This window comes from Netta rufina, assembly GCF_964035555.1.
Source record: "Netta rufina genome assembly, chromosome: 2".
NCBI lineage: Eukaryota > Metazoa > Chordata > Aves > Anseriformes > Anatidae > Netta > Netta rufina.
In genome coordinates this window covers 31,212,229-31,230,092 of record NC_140124.1, presented here as the reverse complement: position 1 = coordinate 31,230,092, position 17,864 = coordinate 31,212,229, and the positions used below count along the sequence as shown (strand labels likewise).

General features: G+C 40.6%; 1 protein-coding gene across 2 annotated transcripts in view; it reads right to left on the bottom strand.

Moving 5' to 3' along the window:
- Positions 1-17,864, bottom strand: part of BZW2 (basic leucine zipper and W2 domains 2) — a 56,135-nt gene that overhangs the window by 34,976 nt on the left and 3,295 nt on the right. Inside the window, exons 1-2 of one of the 2 annotated variants that reach the window (XM_084282683.1) lie at positions 1,488-1,583; positions 1,214-1,278 (exon numbers count right to left, since the gene is read on the bottom strand). In XM_084282683.1, coding sequence (XP_084138809.1) covers positions 1,214-1,271 — 58 coding nt within the window. In that variant the 5' untranslated portion in view covers positions 1,272-1,278; positions 1,488-1,583. Of the gene's footprint in view, positions 1-1,213; positions 1,279-1,487; positions 1,584-17,864 lie in introns of those variants that run through there. The other variant, XM_084282682.1, reaches the window with a different exon arrangement.

Here is a 17,864-nt window from a genome sequence, read left to right as displayed (position 1 = left end):
GTGGTAGAATCTGCAATTTTCTGAGAAAGACTACAAACTCTTTTTGTTTCTCTCATCCATACTGAGAAAATGCTCGTATTCACATTATCTGTCATAACAAGCTCAGACCAGGTGTTAGCTTCTAACGAGAAGCAGGAAAGTCAAGATGGGAAAAATGTGTTAACGTGACAGATAGGAACTCCATCTGTGCACACCAAAATAATCTGCTATTGTAACAGCAAGATGTCTAGGTCGTCTTTTCACAGACATCTTCTGAAAAAGATCATCAATTATTGTATCATCAATATTTTGAGTAGATCAATATATTACCAATATTTTTGCTCTCTGCATTAGTGCTCAGCTTTCATTTGTCTCAAACACCTAAATTGTGACAAATGAACTCTAAATATATGAACAAGCATGTCAGAATGACACTTGCTATACAGAGTACTTGGATGATCACTACAATCAACACCACCTGCCTTCATTAAAGATTGATAGCGTATATGAAGAAAAAGACTTGGTCATATTTGTAGAAAATCAGAATCACTATTCTCACTACTACAAATAGGGCATTTATGCCATGGCGTTTAAGTGCTTTATTTCAACAATAGGAAACAAACAAACTACATTAACAAAGGAGAAGAGTATTTGTGGGATTTTTAGTTGCTCGTGGTTTTTTTTGTGTGTGTTATTTTTTTAAAGGAGCTTTCTAACCTCTGCTCTTCAAGAAAGCATGTCCAATGAGATGATCTGACCATCTCATACAGAAGCAAGGTGAGAAAATTCCTTTTTAGAAGTAAAAGGTTCATTTATAGAGTTGGCACTGACTTAAGTCAAAGAAATAAAAACAAAATTCCACATAATTTTCTTCATGCAAACTTTAAATAAAAGCTCATAGTTTGCTTTCCTAATCAGAAGAGGCACCTTAAGAAATATCTAAGACAAACATTCCTTAAGTTTTCTTCCTAATATATAAATGCAGTAAAAATTCATTCAGGATGTAATTATTTAACTAAGGCTTCTTTAAGAATGACTAGCAAGTAAAAGCAAACTAAATAACAATAACGTCCTAAATATATAGCGAAAATAATAGAATCTTTATTGCTTAGTAACAAATACCATTTGCATTCTTAATATGGCTAAGAGAAAAACTTTAATATATTAAACATCAGTTATTCCATTTCTAGTAGTTTTCACAAAGAGAAAAATAAAACCATGTAGCTTAACCTACCCCTCTTCCTAGTTTTGAACCGCTGGCCTGTTAGCACCGGCTTCTGATTCTTATTCATAAAATTTCTGGAAGAAAAAAAAGAAAAATGTTTTTACTATTACATTCACAGACATTTTAACCTAAAGGCAAAACAAACATTCAACGTAGCAAAATACTGGTGTGGAAAAGGGAAAGGAAATGCTTGATGTATACTCAAAGAATAATTCATATTATTTTGAAGATGAAGAGTATTGCAAGCCAATGACAACTTTGATGAGATGTACTTCTCTCATACCTTAGCTGGACAGCAGGTAAAAGCAAACTACTGCTCCTGTCCCCCTGCTGCCTCCATCTTCATTTGCTTGTCATCCATAAATACAAGAAACAGACAGAAAAGCCACTTGTCCCCACACAATGCAGGGTTCAAAGCCAAGCAGGAAAAAGAAGGCGCCTCTGCCTGTACTGCCAGTGCAGGGTTACAGCAGCACAGCCCACCCAGCCAGCACAGAGAGCACACTGGGCTGATGGAGTCTCAGGGCTACACGTTGTCCTGCTGGAGAAATAACAACGCCTTAACCATCAGTTCTCTCCCAAACATTTCTTCCAAGCTGAAGATGCATTGATGAACTTCCATTTCCTGAAACACTATTATGTGCTTGTTGTGAACATAATAAAAGGTAACTGACTTTTCCAGCCATCATTTTTGTGTACAAATACATAGTTAAGGACCTACATGGCAAACTGTATAACAAGAATGGTGCAAAATACTGGGCTTATTACTTCAGACCTTAATTGCAGATCTCATCATACTGTGTTAAAATATTTGGGAACCAGATATGTTAACGCCATTTTATCTAACAAAACTACATATATTTTTCAGCTACGGATATAGTTGTCTCAATTGCTCAACACACAGCTTGCACAAGGAGCAGCCAACCTTACAGCTGGATGCAAACAACCATAGGTATGGCAAAGCCCTGCTGCACACTGCAAATTGTCACTGCTGTCCTGGTCCTGCTCCACCAGTGGTGTCACTGCTGGGACCTACCAGCCACCTGCTTCACCCCGAGGGCCTTAAGGTCACCCTTACGGATGGTTTGCTCATCCAGAACTGAGCCTTACCATACAAGAAGCTTTGTCCTTTGGATCTGTTCTCCAAAGAAGTTTAGTTTTACATAAATCTGTACTATTTCTTCATCATGGACTCATTCAATTAAAATTTTAATACGGGAAGCTCATGCTGCTGCAGGCCTGGTTTACAAGTACATACTTCTGCCAACACTTCTTCCTAGCGTGAAGAAAGAGAAACTCAAGCTCTGTGGCTAGAAAGATGCCATTAATCACACCGTATTATGTAAACAATGGTCTCTCAACCCTGAAAGCTTGCTTAACTCTGTTAACAGCGCTCTAACTGTATAACGCGTTCCCATTCACCAGACTGTCTCATCTAGTTGCAATGTCACTAGCTGGACGCTTTAGCAGTGTTTCAAATGTGTAACTTGGCAAACCGCTGCTTTCTAGTCTAGGTCTACGATTTATTAACAGTCAGAAAACGCCAGCACGCACTGGGAAGCGCCAAGTCAAGTTCACAGTCCAGGATGGTTTTGTTTCTTGCAAGTCATAAAAAATAAAAATCAAGAGTTACACCGAGAGGCCCGCATTCATAACCACAATTTAAAGCCACCGCTTTAGCAGACTAAGAGTGTTTCAAAACAACCGCACTGCTAAATGGCCTTGTGAAAAAATGATTTCACACATCTGCAAGGAGAGTTAAAATGGCAAACCATGATACCACAGGATCTTTCAAAAATGCTACAGGATCCAAGCTCCTCTTCACACAGAGCTCAAGCATCTCTTTCCCCCATGTAGCTGTCTCAGCAACCAAGAAACAGGAGGTGCTTTTCAAGTCCATTAGGCAGGTGATCCAGCAGTCACCTGCAATGAGCAACAGCCCAGCCTCCAGCCACTGCCAGGCTAGGTGTGACATATTTATACACTTTACCTTTGTGGTCACCTATTATTTGTAAGAGACACTGCAAGGTATAATATCTCCAAGATTGTTTTTTTTTGTTTTGTTTGTTTGTTTGTTTGTTTTTTAATGCTTTGCCTGTGATGCCTTATCTCTTGCTCTGGGACCAAAATTGTTAGCTTCAATAGATTCAAACCCTGCAGGCATGGGGTCTGTAAAATATCATGCAAGCCACGCAATAGGAAGATTAGGTCTTACCTATCTCAGTTCTTACAGAGCACAAATGTGTCTTTGGGCTAGCATCAACACTGCCTACTACTTCCTTTACGAAAAAAATAGAAGCTTTGGGGGCAAAGAAATGAACAAAGGCACCTGACCTCATCCTAGCACTACCAGTACATTTTTCCACTTGCTGTAAAAGTTAGAAATGCATAGGTTCAACTTCTAGCACTAGACTTCTTTCCTTTGACACAATGTATTTTTAAACTGCTAGAAGAGTTGCATGCACCTTAAGGTTGACTACTGGATTTTAAAGCTGTTTCCTGTGAATATAAATTATGCCCTTTAAGACAGCTGGGAATGAGAAAAAAAAAAAGAAAAAACAGTTAAAGGAAGACTTGCAACTTGTGGCAGATTTAATGACTAGAGGTTCAGTGCAACAGAAGAGACTCTTGAACAGTTAATTACTAGGAACACAGGATCTGCCTTCTTCTATATTTAGCTTTAAATACATCGTGCTCTAATCTGCTCGAGTGAGGGCCAGGCTTTATAAGGCACTCCCTACAGCACTGGCCCAGAAGGAGCAGAGGCACTGTCATCAGGAGACTACAGAAGCACGAGCCTGAACAAAACTAACCCAGTGATTTGTAGAACTGTAGAATATCCCAAGGTTGACGAGACCCACAAGGATCATCAGGTCCAACTCCTGGCTCCACAAAGGACCACACAAAATCAAACCAAGTATATGAGAGCATTGTCCAAATGCTTCTTGAACTCCAGCAACTCAATGCTGTGACCAATGCCCTGTGGATAACTAACTTGCAGCTACAAGATTTATTAGAAAAATCAAAAATTGTATGATTTAAAACAGTTCTCCAGATTGCACTCTTGTTAAGAGGATTCTGCAAAACAGAATTGAAGGACATCTACAGTTGTAGATATGATGCATATAATGATACAGCAGTTTTTATAGTCAAACAATCCTCACAACACAACTAATAAAAATTGTAGCAACCAATAAAACCAGCATTAACTAAAAAGATTAATTAATAAAAAAAATAAAGTTCAGAGCTTTAGCAAGTTTGAATTTGCTTAAAAAGTTAGAAAAATGCAGTCTTTTATGCATGCCACAGGGAAATTCTTATGATGATTAACTCCTAAATCATTTAAAGCCTTGATAAAGCTAATGTTTCTGCCAAGCTAAAACACTGGGAACATTTGGTTGTGGAAATATATAGCTCAAACTGAAAAAATAAATATTGGAAACCTTCATCCAAACCAATTCTATTTTTCAAAGCATTATTTTACACGTTCACAAAGATGTCAGAAACATCTGAGGTTCTTCAAACATTAACATGCTTACGAAGAATTCAAAACCAGTTGCTTCACAGCAGCAAAACTGCACCACCCCAGCTGCAGAAGGACAGAAATGCATGCCAGGCAACATCAAAAGAGAGCAACCATTTTATTAAACTCCCCTCCCAAAATTTTATGGCCTTGCGTGCCCTGGGCAGTGCAACCCGGGGAGGAAGCCTGCAGTGACAGGCTGCAACCCCTCACATGGGTCCCAGCCGCATGGGTTCCCACACTGCTGGCATTCGATTGAGGTGGTGCTGGGGAGCAGCAGGGGCACCACGAGCACAGCTCTCACGGGAACGGGTGCTGGAAGGAATCATCTCCAGCCCCTTCCTTCACTCAGACATCACAGATAACATTAGCGCTCATCATAAAGTCAAATGAAATACAGTCATAGATGGTGAGAGTTTCTATGGAAAAAAACAAACAAACAAACAAAAAAAAACATGTATCAAGATGAAGCTTCTCTAGAAGAGGAATATCCAAGCTATTAAGAGGTTTTATTGTTTTATTGGGTCTTTTTCATCCAGGAAAGTAATTAGGCATTTTCACATTCATATCACTAATGTCAGACTTAGTTTTGGGGCTTCTTTTTTTTCTTTTGTCTTTCAGCAACAAGCCAAGGGGGTATATTAAAAGCAAATTACCCAACTCTGGTGGCACAGAGGAAGAGCTGCCCTTGCACTTCTGCTAGAGAGGAAACGTGTCAACATGCTGCCTCTGCTGTCCGGGAAGGCAGCAGGCAGCTAGGTTATGAGTGAACAAAATCTGTAGGAGGAAAACTCATAAATCATCTCCAGTGCAGAGGAACAAAGCGTTTTAAGGGGACGACAGGACGGAGTGGATGTAATGTAGCCACGGGTTCTTGCCAAATCCTTGTCAGGCTTCCCACTTTCCACTGCGATGTTCAGCCTGTGCTGCGATTCTCTTTTTCCGCAGGCATTTCTCTGCAAATCAGCACAGTGAGAGGAGAGCAAACGCAAAGCACATCCGTCATGCAACCTCGGCACTTGCCACAGTGCTCACCTCACAACCGCAGCAACAGCTGCAGCAATAAAACCTTTTCTGTTACAACACTGCTTTCACACCCTTCGCAAGAAATTCACCTTGGGTGCCAGCATTTCCCAGATCTGGTCAGCATGAAAGAGAAGCCCTGTATTTACCCATGTGAGCCTGTACGTCGGTTGCCAGTATTGTGAAGAGCAGCAGAGACACTCCCTACAGCCTTCTGAAGTTCCCTTTGACACCGTTACAAAATTAAGGAAATAAAACTGTTCTGTTTGCGGTTTACCAGGGTCCCAAGTGCTGAGGGTGGGAGAGGAGCAGGTTATGAAAACACATCTCCTCTGCCTCTTCTCCCTCTTCAATTACACTTCTGGAAATCCAGCAAGGGCAAGTGCCCTCACTTACGGCTGAGTGACAGGCATTCAGGTGGACTTGTACTGTTTCAGCACCATTTTCTTGCTCTTGCCCTCTACTCCCAAAACATAATTTTTAATAAGTGACTAATAACCTGAATGTCTATAACTTCAACCAGCAGCAGAAAGAGCAATACTGGAAGCTGTAAGGTTTATCTTGCAATTTTGCCCTCAGTTATGACGTTTAGGAAACCTTTCTCCCAATGATCTCAGTCATTACTAACAGCTAGTAAAGCATTTGTAATATTTAAAATAAAACCTGTGAGGGAATTTTGGAAGGGTGAGAATATGATCTCAGTGGTAACACGAAGGGATTAAGCAGTCACACAATTATGTATAAGTTAAATATTATCAACCTCGTGCTGTTAATATTTCTGTGTAAAACAACACCATTAATTCACAAATTTATTGCTGAAAACCACATCTTCTGTTAGGGATTAATTTTGTTTATGATCTTACAGTGCACAAAGCAACTAGCTACCGACCTTTAATTTCGTACTTGGAAACGTGCCATAGTTACAAGTGGATATCATGTTTAGTATCTTAAGATAGCGGTGTAAAAGGTTTTTCTGTAAGCACTGAACACCTTGTCTTTTCCAAGAAAGCTTTCCAAAAGCTCTGAAGGCACTTAATTTCCGTATTATTTTTTTAAATATTTTTTTTTAAGTCACGGGACAGTGTTTTTCCACACTAAAGAGCAAGTGTCCACTGCAACAAAAGCATTTGTCTTTTAATACTATGTCTAAGGGGTGAGAGAAAACAAAGGGGTGAAACAATTGGAGTTTGTTCCATTCTGCAGCAAGTACTCAACCAGCAGAAAACAAATACCAGAACAGAATAAAACTTACCACATGTTAAACAAAACATAAAAAATTGTGCTCACGCAAGACTCTGCAGCCAAGAATTCTGTGTGATCTGTGATTAGTTATCCAGCTGACAACCAAGGAAGTGCAGACAAAAATGAGAAGACAAACTCACTAAAATTCGCACCATAAATCACATCAACTGACTGCTAAACTGGGATGCAGAGGGATATGCTTCTTGAAACATAGTCAAAAAAAAAAAAAACACCTCACATCCACTAATTATAATGCAATCACGGACTGAATTAGATACAGAACCCAATGCACAGATTTCAGAAGAGCAGGTATTTCTTAGGTCAGTAACCAAGGATTTCTAAAGAAGCTGCTCAGCTGAAGAAGGAGGTAAAAACGAGGCAGAAACCTCCCACACCTGAAGCACTCCAGATGTACTCCACCAAGTCAGGGAACTGCAAATTGAACCACCAAGGCAACGGGCTTCTGTGCCTCATAATCAGCAGCCACATGAAATATGCGTGAGTCACGGCACAGTCAAAAAGAACAGAGAAAAAAATCTTAATCACTGACAGGTGAAAATACAAGTCAAGCAAATGAAATCATACACTCGGGTTGACACACACAAAAAGCTATCTTTCGGTAACAAGGTTTCTTTCAGCAGCTGAAAGGGGTTATTAGATATAATTCTGCAAGGGCAAGGTATTAGTAGGAGCTTTTCAGCTGAGAGCTCTCTCAGACTGCTGCACTCCTAACTGGAGCACCCCAAGGTAATGGAGACGATGTATTGCTTCACATCCAATAAATATCAATTTTAAGGTGATGGTAGTCATCAAATTAAAGCTTGCATGGATTGCCAGAAGAGGAACATTCTAGAAAAAAAAGGCAATAATACGGATTGGAAGAGATTAGGATCAGGTTAACTTAGAAAACAAGCAGAACACAACACTTCTCCAAAGTTAACAAGGTTTTTTTTGGTGGTGGGGCTTTTTTGGTTCTTGTTTGTTTTTTATGCAAGACACCACTTTCAACGGACTATATAAAAGCTAAAAAATGATCATTTAATTCAGAGGAGCATTATATGCACTGTTTATCCTGGAAAAATACAATAGCTATCACTGTAAGAGATAATGGTACTGTAGGAACATGGTTTAATTGAACTGAAGTTCTGCAAAAACCTGATTATGATGGTACTGCCACAATTTTGCTCTACCCTTCATTAAAGTAATGCTTGGCAGAGGAAGGTGTACTAGATGCTCTTCACAATATACATAGAATAAATCATTTACTGGAGTTACTTTTTATAGTTCCTGTGCACCAGGAACTAACAAACCAAAAAACGCAAGTATGCAGGGGAAACCATGCTAAAAAAATTATCAGAGAAGCCTCATTCCTAGCAACGAATCTGTCAGAGACAAAACAATATAAGAGCAACTCAGCAATGGAGGCAAGTACAAGAGCACATTTCTCATGTGCAGTACTCTGCTCAAGTCCACCCTGTTCCTCTTTGTTAATGCACACTGACAGTAATATTTTCAGTGTCAACCCTACTCATACAATTCAACAATCACATCAATAAAATCAGAGATGTGACAGTTCTGTCTTTCTTGTTGTCTTAAAGCTTTGTGCATCAGCAAAAGCACAGGAGACCACTGGTATTGCCAGGACATGGCACTGCAGGATTTGAAAACCTGTAAGTAATCTTCAAAACAACAATGGCTAAGCTCAAAAAATTAAACACAAAGTATGGATTCTGCAGAAAGCACTCCCTCCCAGCTGCTAACAGTTTATTATTTCATGAACTAAATACAGTAATTGGAGGAGGGATATATTAATAGTCAGCACCTCTTACAGCCTTGCAAGTGGTGAAGGCCTTGGCTCTAGTAAGAGACAACTGCTGCATGCAGTAAAGCTCTTTTAACTTAAAATTCTCTGATTATTTCTACAAAGCTTGTACAAGGAAAATGAGTTCACCACGTTAACACGTGGCTCTTTACCTTCAGGGCAATGAATGGGCTTTCAAATGCTTGAGTTCTGGTATTTCTGGCTAAAAAGCAATGGTACGAAGAGCCAGCAGCAGAAACACGCAGTGTTTTGCACCATGTCAGCTATTCCAAACATACCGACTAACACCGATTATGCTGTTAGCAGCAGTCACTTGGACAGAAAAGGAGCCTGTAACTGACTTGCATCTCTCTGCAAACCAAAAGCAGTCTCTGTGGCTGCTGCTTCTTTCTCCTGGCTGGCTGAACACACTGACAGGATGCAGTAGTTTTGGTGAGCAAATTCCTGAAGTGGGTGATGAGAGCACTAAATATCCACACACCTTCAACATGAAAACAGACAGCTGTTTTCTTGGCAGTGATTGATCCAATTTCTCTCAGTCTAAGCTGAGATAATTCTATGGCAATAAATATGAATTCCTATCAACACGTTGGCAGCTGAAAAAACACACACAACAACATGTGGCACAGAGTGCCTGCATAACTTTTAGCCTTTGCAGGTCCAGAAAACAGATAGTAGAGATTGGACAAGCAAAGATGGGACAATACTTGCTATCCTTCCCAAGACTTGGCAGCCAACATATCAGAGCTCTCAGTCTTACTTCAGAAAGTAATTAAGTAATTTCTTCACCGCTGTGCAGCAACTCTAAAGCTCTTATGATACATTCAGGGAAGAAGAATGTGTCTAACAGAAGGGCTATCAAGCATGAGGATGGCAGAAACTCCTGAATTGAAAATTGCTGGAAGTGTGACAAGTGCATGAAAGGAAGAGAAATGCAGAACTCCCATCTATCCAGATTTATACACACACTTTTTTTTCCCTTTTAAAGAAAACCTACCCAACTGCTATGGGCCATTTTCAGAGACCGGACTCTGGAGCAAAGGCCCATTTGTCCTAACAAGTCAAGCTTTGGTCTGAGGTCAGGGAACTTGCATCCCTGATACATCATGCATCCCACATAGCTCCTTAGCTCTGTACTTCAAGAAATGCTGTCTCTCCAATCCCCAAATGCACAAGGGAGGTGTTAATCACCCATGGCAGAACATTCCACCTGAGAGCACTATGCCAAAAGCACTGCAAGCTGGGTGGCAGAGCAGTAAGGCCAGGTAAGGAGAAGAAATAACCAAAATCACAAGAGGACTGACTGGAGTCAGCATGTTATATTACACTTGAGTTATAACATGTTGTAACATGTTATAACTTTAAGTTGCTTCTTTTGAGAAGATGGAAGACATTTAAACCGGTTGTCTTCAGTTGTGAAAGCAAAAAGCTGAAGCACTCCAGTGTTAAATACTTACATGCAGCCAGCTGCTTTGTTCCAGTTGCTGTCTTCCTACCGCTTGCTCCCATGTGATGTCACCAGTCTCAGCACTGTGACATCTGAATTTTTACAACTGATGTCAGCCTACATTACAAGTATAGGTGAAGGGGCTATTACAAGTGTATGACTTCTTGCCACTTGTAGGGGAATTCAAGAACTAAACACACATTCACAAGTTAAGATAACCACGGCTGCTTTATTCAGCGTGAAGAAAGCCCTGCATTACTTCAACTTTTTGTATTCTGCCATCAACAGTAGTAGCATGACAAACACTGACGTGGTGAGGACTTTACACGGGTATCACTGCCTGATGAGAGGTCTGGGTCCATGGTTAGCAAGGTAGCCAGGCAAGGAAGAAATCAGTCAGCTGTTAACTGGTACAGGTTATTCAGTCAATAGCCTCTTATGGCACTTAACCAAAACATCAAATTTATTACTAATTGGTATTGAACAGGGCCAAATATTTTGAAGTTAGTAAATTGACTGCCACGACTGTCCTTACGGAGCACCACGAAGCAACGGCTGCTGCACATTACGAATCGTGAGAGCACGCAGGCAGCTCAGGGCTCTGGCCACGGAGCGGCTCCCCACACCGTGCCCAAAATGTTGGGAAGAAACAAGTCAATGAATCCAGCCGTATCACATCCTATGCTACTCAGCCTGGCATCACACAAATGCCATGCTAAAATTCTCCTAAACCAAGCTGCAAACTGTGCAGCTGAGGTGGAAGAGGCAGCTCCTGGCTGCTCCCACCAGCAGCCAGCCGTGCACTTTCACTCCTGTCCTGGTATGCTGCTGGATGGCCCCGCCTCACCTGGGCACCGTGTCTTAGCCATCAGCATGAAACGCACCCTGTGCTTACACTGAAGAGCCAAAAACACCCCTCCAGCTGAGGCACCTCCTTCATCCCGATGCAGACCAGAGCACAAACCCAACATCCGCCCCACTCCACCATATTATGCAGAAAATCCCAAACGAGGGCAGTGACGGTTACACTACAGCTGCTTTTGCATTTGACCAAACTCTAAAAATAAGCAACAACAGACTTCTAAGTCTGACCTCGCAATCCTTGGCTCTCTTCACAAACAACGGAGAAAAGCAAACATTTCCAGAAAACTGTTTGTCTGAAGTACTCTACTTGCCCAACTTTGGGTAGGATGTAAGGGAGTCTCCTGCAAACAGCTTCAGCTCTACATTTTTAATCAGTGACTCCGTCATAAATTTCCAACTTCCTACATCAGTTTCTACAGTGCTGCAAAATCAATTCATACCTGTGCACTTATAATCTGTGTAAAGTCTATAGCTCAGCGACAGCTAAATATATCTCAGAGTTTAATTATACAGTCAAAATTAACAATAGCGCAATCACTAATGGTGTATTACTCAATTCTATAGTTAAATCAGTAGACTTAATTGCTTATATTTCTTAAACAATTCATAAATTTCCATTGTTTAAGGTTAAAAATCCAGTTTACCACAAACACACTTGGCAAGAAGCCACCCACACCCAACTCACCTTCTGAAGCCATGAGTCAGTGCAGGAATTACCAATTTCTAACCCAGAATCACTAGAATAGGTTTAACAGCTTCTAAAATAGGCATTGAAACACCCCTGTGCTGGCCAGCCTCGCTTCCTTCAGCAGCAGGAGTGTGCGTCCGGTTTGCAGTCATTTGGCCTGCTTCATTGTCAGCTCAGCACAATGGTATTTGACACAATTAATAAGGAAACCTATTTTACTGTTTACAGCATCATTGTTCATGCAGCAGAAAGACCAACATCAGCAACATCCTTCTGCAGGTAACATAATTACGGCCCCACCAGATGCATGTCTGGAGGTGTACACACAGAAATGGACACAGAACTGAGTACGAGTGCCAATAAAAGCTACGTTAGATTTCTACAACTCATTTCTTACAGGAATGAAAGATATTAAGAATTTATAAGATTTATTAATGAGACAGCTAAAGGATTATTTTTTTCTCCTGAATTAAGGAAACACAATGGAAGGCTTGATTAGTTCCCCTGAGGACTTCAAAAGCCACATCAGTTAACCCAGGGCTCCTGAATGTGGATTTCTCATACATCTAGAAAAGATTTCTACGAAATACATTAACTTTCAGCGTAAAAAGAGCATATACCCCTCGGTGCTACACCTCATGGTTTCTGAAAGAAGCAGCAGCTTGTCAAAAGCCAAAAAGACTGCTAACAGATCTCTTATCTATTATACAATGAGGGGGGAGAGATGGAGAAAATACTTCTAATATAAAAAAAGTGAACTCATGCTAAAATCCCCAAAATGTAGATCTTTTTAGACATGGAGACAGTCAAAGTCAATGAGCTGACTGTTAAAGCCCATGCAGTCCAATGCATTTGCATCCCACCTTGAATACCGCCCTGCCCAGCTTGATACGCTGTGTGGAGCCGAGAAACTGAAAAACCTGGCATGTGTCCTTTGCTAATGGGAGATAAAATGCAAAGGTGGCTGAAGTGCCAATCTAAATTTCTTTTTCTTATTGTAAAATAAAAGAAGGCAGATATTCAACATGAGACTCAATCAGGGGCTTTGTGATACTTGGCATTTTTCCTCTATTCTTGGCAACGTTGCAAGGCCATTCCTCTTTCACAAATATTGAGGGGAAAAACAGAGTTAGTATTTCAGACCGTGGATATGTTGATATGAAGCTTTTTTAACCAATTGCTGAGAACGCTAATTAAGGTAGAACGCTAATTAAGGTAATTCAGTAGTCTAATAACCTAGTTATTAACAGGATCTGAGAAATTTATACTGGGATGACAAAAAAATAAGGTAAGGTTAAAAAGAGTAAGTGGGGAACATCTTGGTCTACAGCAGGAAGATGATGCCTGTTCCCCCAGAACCATCTTCTCCCTCAGCTGCACAAGACTTGCCTTGCCTCCTCACACCATAATGCCGATTTTGTACCACTGAGAGGTCCCAGGTCAGACTGGAAAAGGTATTTTGACCAAAGGAGAACTTGTCAACAACTGTTTACATTCACAACATAAAACAAAAGGGAAAGGGGAGAAGAATCAGACCTTCCTGCTGCCAGGAGACAAAAGCAGCTGAGGGAGGGCATTCAACCACTGAACGGATCCTAGCACCATGCAGGCTGTCCATGAAATGCTTCAGCTTGAAAGACTTGGTTTCAGGGAGCTGTGGGACCACTGGTTCCTACTGGCATTCCCCCAGAAATAAATAAAATTAAAAAAAAAAGCAGGTTATGAATCTCAATTACGCATGCCACAGTGATCACAGAGGAGTTGTAAGGGACTGCTTTAGAGATCAGAGCTCAAGGACCAAACCACACCAGAGACGTGACTGTGCTGTGCACCTTGGCAATTTAGCAGTGGTCACCACGCAGCCTGCTCTGTAAGGACAGACCTTGGAGGCACATGGCAAAGCAAATAAACTGACACACCAATGGCAGCACATGTTAGGAAGAGAGCACCCTGACTTCCCAGTACACACCAATAGTTCTGTTAACACTGTAACAAAGTTAAAACAAAAATTGAAAATATAAAGACCTCACCTCGTTCCCTTTGGAGAAGTGAATTATGAGCATGCTTTCCTAATTCATGGAAAAGTCTTCCATTACAGTTGTGCAGAACAAGGTGGCCAAGCTCAAAACCCAAAAAGACCCCATCATCATATCTGAGTACAGGAGAAGCAAGTGTTTCCCCGGCCTGGGAAGGCACAGGCTCTTATGGGCAGAGACAAGGATTCAGGAGGCCCTGGGGACATGTTGACTGGGGCCTCCTTTTGCCACAAAACAGAGGGGAAAAAACACGAAATCATCTTGGACAGAAGATAGGATTCAACAGCACAACACTGACCTTCCATAGAGCTCACTGGCTTGGGGTCCATAGGTCCCAATCACACAATGCCATGCACTGAGATAAGACGGTCAAAGCAGGCAGGAGAGAGACCACCAGCACGAGTTTCAGCAGCAATCTCACAGGCACAGAGACGATGACAAAATCAGCAGCAAGGCGCTAGCCAAACCCATCACATCAACCTTGGCTAGCACAGAGAAAGGTGCAGACTGGGAAGCATCTCACCATCTCCTCTTCTTCTTAAAAGGGTTGACTTCTTGTGTATTTAAAGAGCATACTTTGTTTTTTCTAATTTTCAGTGCAAATAAATGCCTACCCTTCTATCTACTAAGGCTCAATAACATGTTGCTAAGATTTCACATCCTGTGCCTTATCAAAAGAAAAATGATTAACGTGTAACTTCAATGGACTGAATGAATTTTCCCTCTTCAAATTATTTCTAGCGAAGCAAGGGATTTTATTTATGGAAACGAAACCTGAAATTAAAGGACTGCTTAAGCCTGTAAATTACAAACTGTTGAGCTGCTTAGACTTCTTTTTCTGCATGAAACGAAAACATATATTTAAAAAACACGTTAAACAGTGGTCAGCACAATGAGGTGCAACCCCAAAGTTGTATTTAATTGTTCCATCTGGAGTGGCAGAAGGGTGTAACTCACTGGGAATGAAGACATCACAGGAGATGTTTCCTTCCCATCTCCCTGACTGACCTTTCTGTCCCAGACTGTGTCTAGCATTTTTCCTTGCATGACCTGTCTGTTCTCCACTCTAATTCTCACCAGAGATAATCCATCCTTACTGAAGCTGAAAGCAGTAATCTTGGTCCACTGCTATGAGTCCGGAGTAACTACAAACAATCTCTATACAGAAGGTCTGCATCTGACACTACAAATAACTCAGCATGGAGGAAATCCTTCCACAGGACTCCAAAAAACGTGTATGTATGATATATTCAATAAATTTTAAAAATTCTACAGGAAAAAAAAAATCAATACAACTACCACTCCTAAACCACGTTTCTGGTCTAAAAGCTCTATGAAGCATAGAAACAAACAGCATTTACGGAGTCTCTGTCAGGGTAGGAATTGCTACTAATTCACTTCTTGGAAATATTTTCCTGCTTTCTAGGAATTTACAAAACACAATGTGCAACTCAAAAAAATATTATTTATTTTATATGGAGGAAGCATTTTACTATATTGAGACATACCTGGTGACAAAAGCATTTCTAAAGACACAGCGGGAACAAGACAAAGCAACAGAAAATAAAGCTGGTACCACATTTACCAGCCTTTACCCAGGTTTCAGCCTCTGTACTTACTCACAACCAGCTCACCTCTTAACAGCTTTCTCCCTTTGCCTCAGCAGTGTGCACCAGGCTGCCCTAGTGTCTCAATCTGATGGACGTGAGCTGCCCCTTGCAGCCATCCAACCCCATGGCACAAACTGGGAGCCGATTCAGAAGGTTCCTTTGCCAGCGATGCCTCACAAATACATGACTGCCCTTGGTTGTGTTTGCACTACACAACCACACTTACAGATGACCAGAGCTGTTAAACCAAAGTCAACGAATACTCTTTTCTTGAAACTCAACTTCACTATGCTCTCAGCTTTATGGCATGTAGGAAGCTCAAGCTGCATGTGCTACATACAAGCACCACACCACCACAATTCTTCTCTGGTCAATGGACTCTCTTTTTACTTTGGACTAGCTTTTATTTTGACTTTTGCACTCATTACAAGATCTCCGGTTAGATCTAAGCATAGCACAGCAAGTTCAAAAGGGTTTTCAGGCACTGCACTCCACACACTGGTCTCTCCAGGGAGAAGCAATAGATTTTTCCATTTGTCAACTTCCCTCTCGCACACCAGCTTTACTGCTGAATGATCCTCAAGTTTTTCAGTTACCTTTGAACAGATCACTGAGATTTTAAATTAACAAGAAAGCAGAACAACAGCTGAGGAGAATTCATATTTAATAATAGTGGATCACGTGGCAAAAGAAACAGTACCTGTAATCAAATCCACAGTTTAAAAGAGAACCACAGCAGTTCAGAGGTAAAATTCATCACAGATTTTGCACCAGAAGGGACTTATTTTACTCGTAGGCTCGAGCAGTGGGACAGGCATGGACAACAGCCTACTGTCAGATGTGCAACTCAAACATGAGAATTCTTCAATTTGAACAGGAGGAATTAAGACAGAAAATACGCTGAGAAGTGGGGGGAAAAAAAAAAAAAAAAGAGTCTCACAAAGCAATCTGAATAGTACATATCTGTTCAATGCATAATTTTACTCATCTTTCCTAAACAGTCAGCTTAGATCTGCAAACACATACATGTATCTGTAGGTGACTGTATTATGTAAACAGAGCTTAAAGAATCTTATGCTAAAATTTTACTCCCAGATTAGATCTAATCAGATATATTTAACCCAACTACCTCCAGTTCATCAGATAAAACCTTTGATACTCACAGACAGAAAATAGCTCGGGACTCTCCAGCCTGCATCAGCAACAGCTATTGACACACAGGTGCCAGGGACTTCCCCCATTGTGGTGCTCACAACTACAAAATGGTGGAGTGGGACCTATATCGAAACTTACCCAGTACCCTTCTGCACAAAAGGGTATTTCTGTGTTGTGCAATCTTACATCTCTGGAATTTTTAATTTATTTTACCAGCACGTATCTGAATGGGCATAGCAAACCAATTCCTTCAGAAGCTGTGGTAATCCAGAATTAGTTTAGGAGACACCAGTTGCAAAGCTTAAGTGGGCAAGAACTTAGTCTTGCAAAGGTGCTTAGATGACTGTCTGATACATATTACTCTGCAGCCACTAACCACATCTGTCCTTGTCAGCCAAAAGCTGCTTGCATGCATTTGTTTTATTACAGCTGGACTAAAATGAAAGTATATACCTACCTGGAATTCATATACATGAAAGCCAAGTTTTAAATAATTTGTTTCTCTTAATCAAAGAGAATAATAATAGCTAAAAGTCTCCTAATAAAAACAAAAGCAAAAAAAAAAAAAACCTACTGTCTGAGCGAGTTGTTTATATCAGGATCATCCAGAAGAAACAATTAAGAGAATACAAAATCGAGTCATTTGTTTGCCATATTACAAGTCTACTGCTGATCATATGAATGGAGCAGGGAGTAAACATGTCTGAAAGTAATGGTGATTATTTTTTAAAAGAAACTTTTAGCCAGGTACTACAAATGCACATTTATCTAAAATATTCACATTATCTTCATCATCAAAATACCTGAACACCTCAAAAGTTTTTCTTTATGCACTGCCTTACTATCTGGGGAAGATCACACAGGTAGCCCTTGCACAATTTGGAGTTAAAAGATATACACAGAAATAAAAGCATATACTCAGAAATGCACTTCACAGCCAATATAAGATGGTAGCAGATGGAAATCTCTCTCCATGTCTCAGGTGAACACCCTGGCTATAGGAAAACCCTGTCATTCAAAGATGTATCTATTGTGTTTGAGCACGTATCATTCACTCCTGCAGGTAGATATTTTCAGTTGGTTTTTTTTTGTTGTTGTTTGTTTTTGAGGTATTTTAATAATCTACTTTTGGTTCAAAATAAGACTTAGCAATGTTGATAGATCAGACCACAGATTCAGCAGCTATCTTGAGACGCAAATACAGAAGAAACCTAGAAAGAAAAAAGTGTTTACAATAAAGCAAAAATACT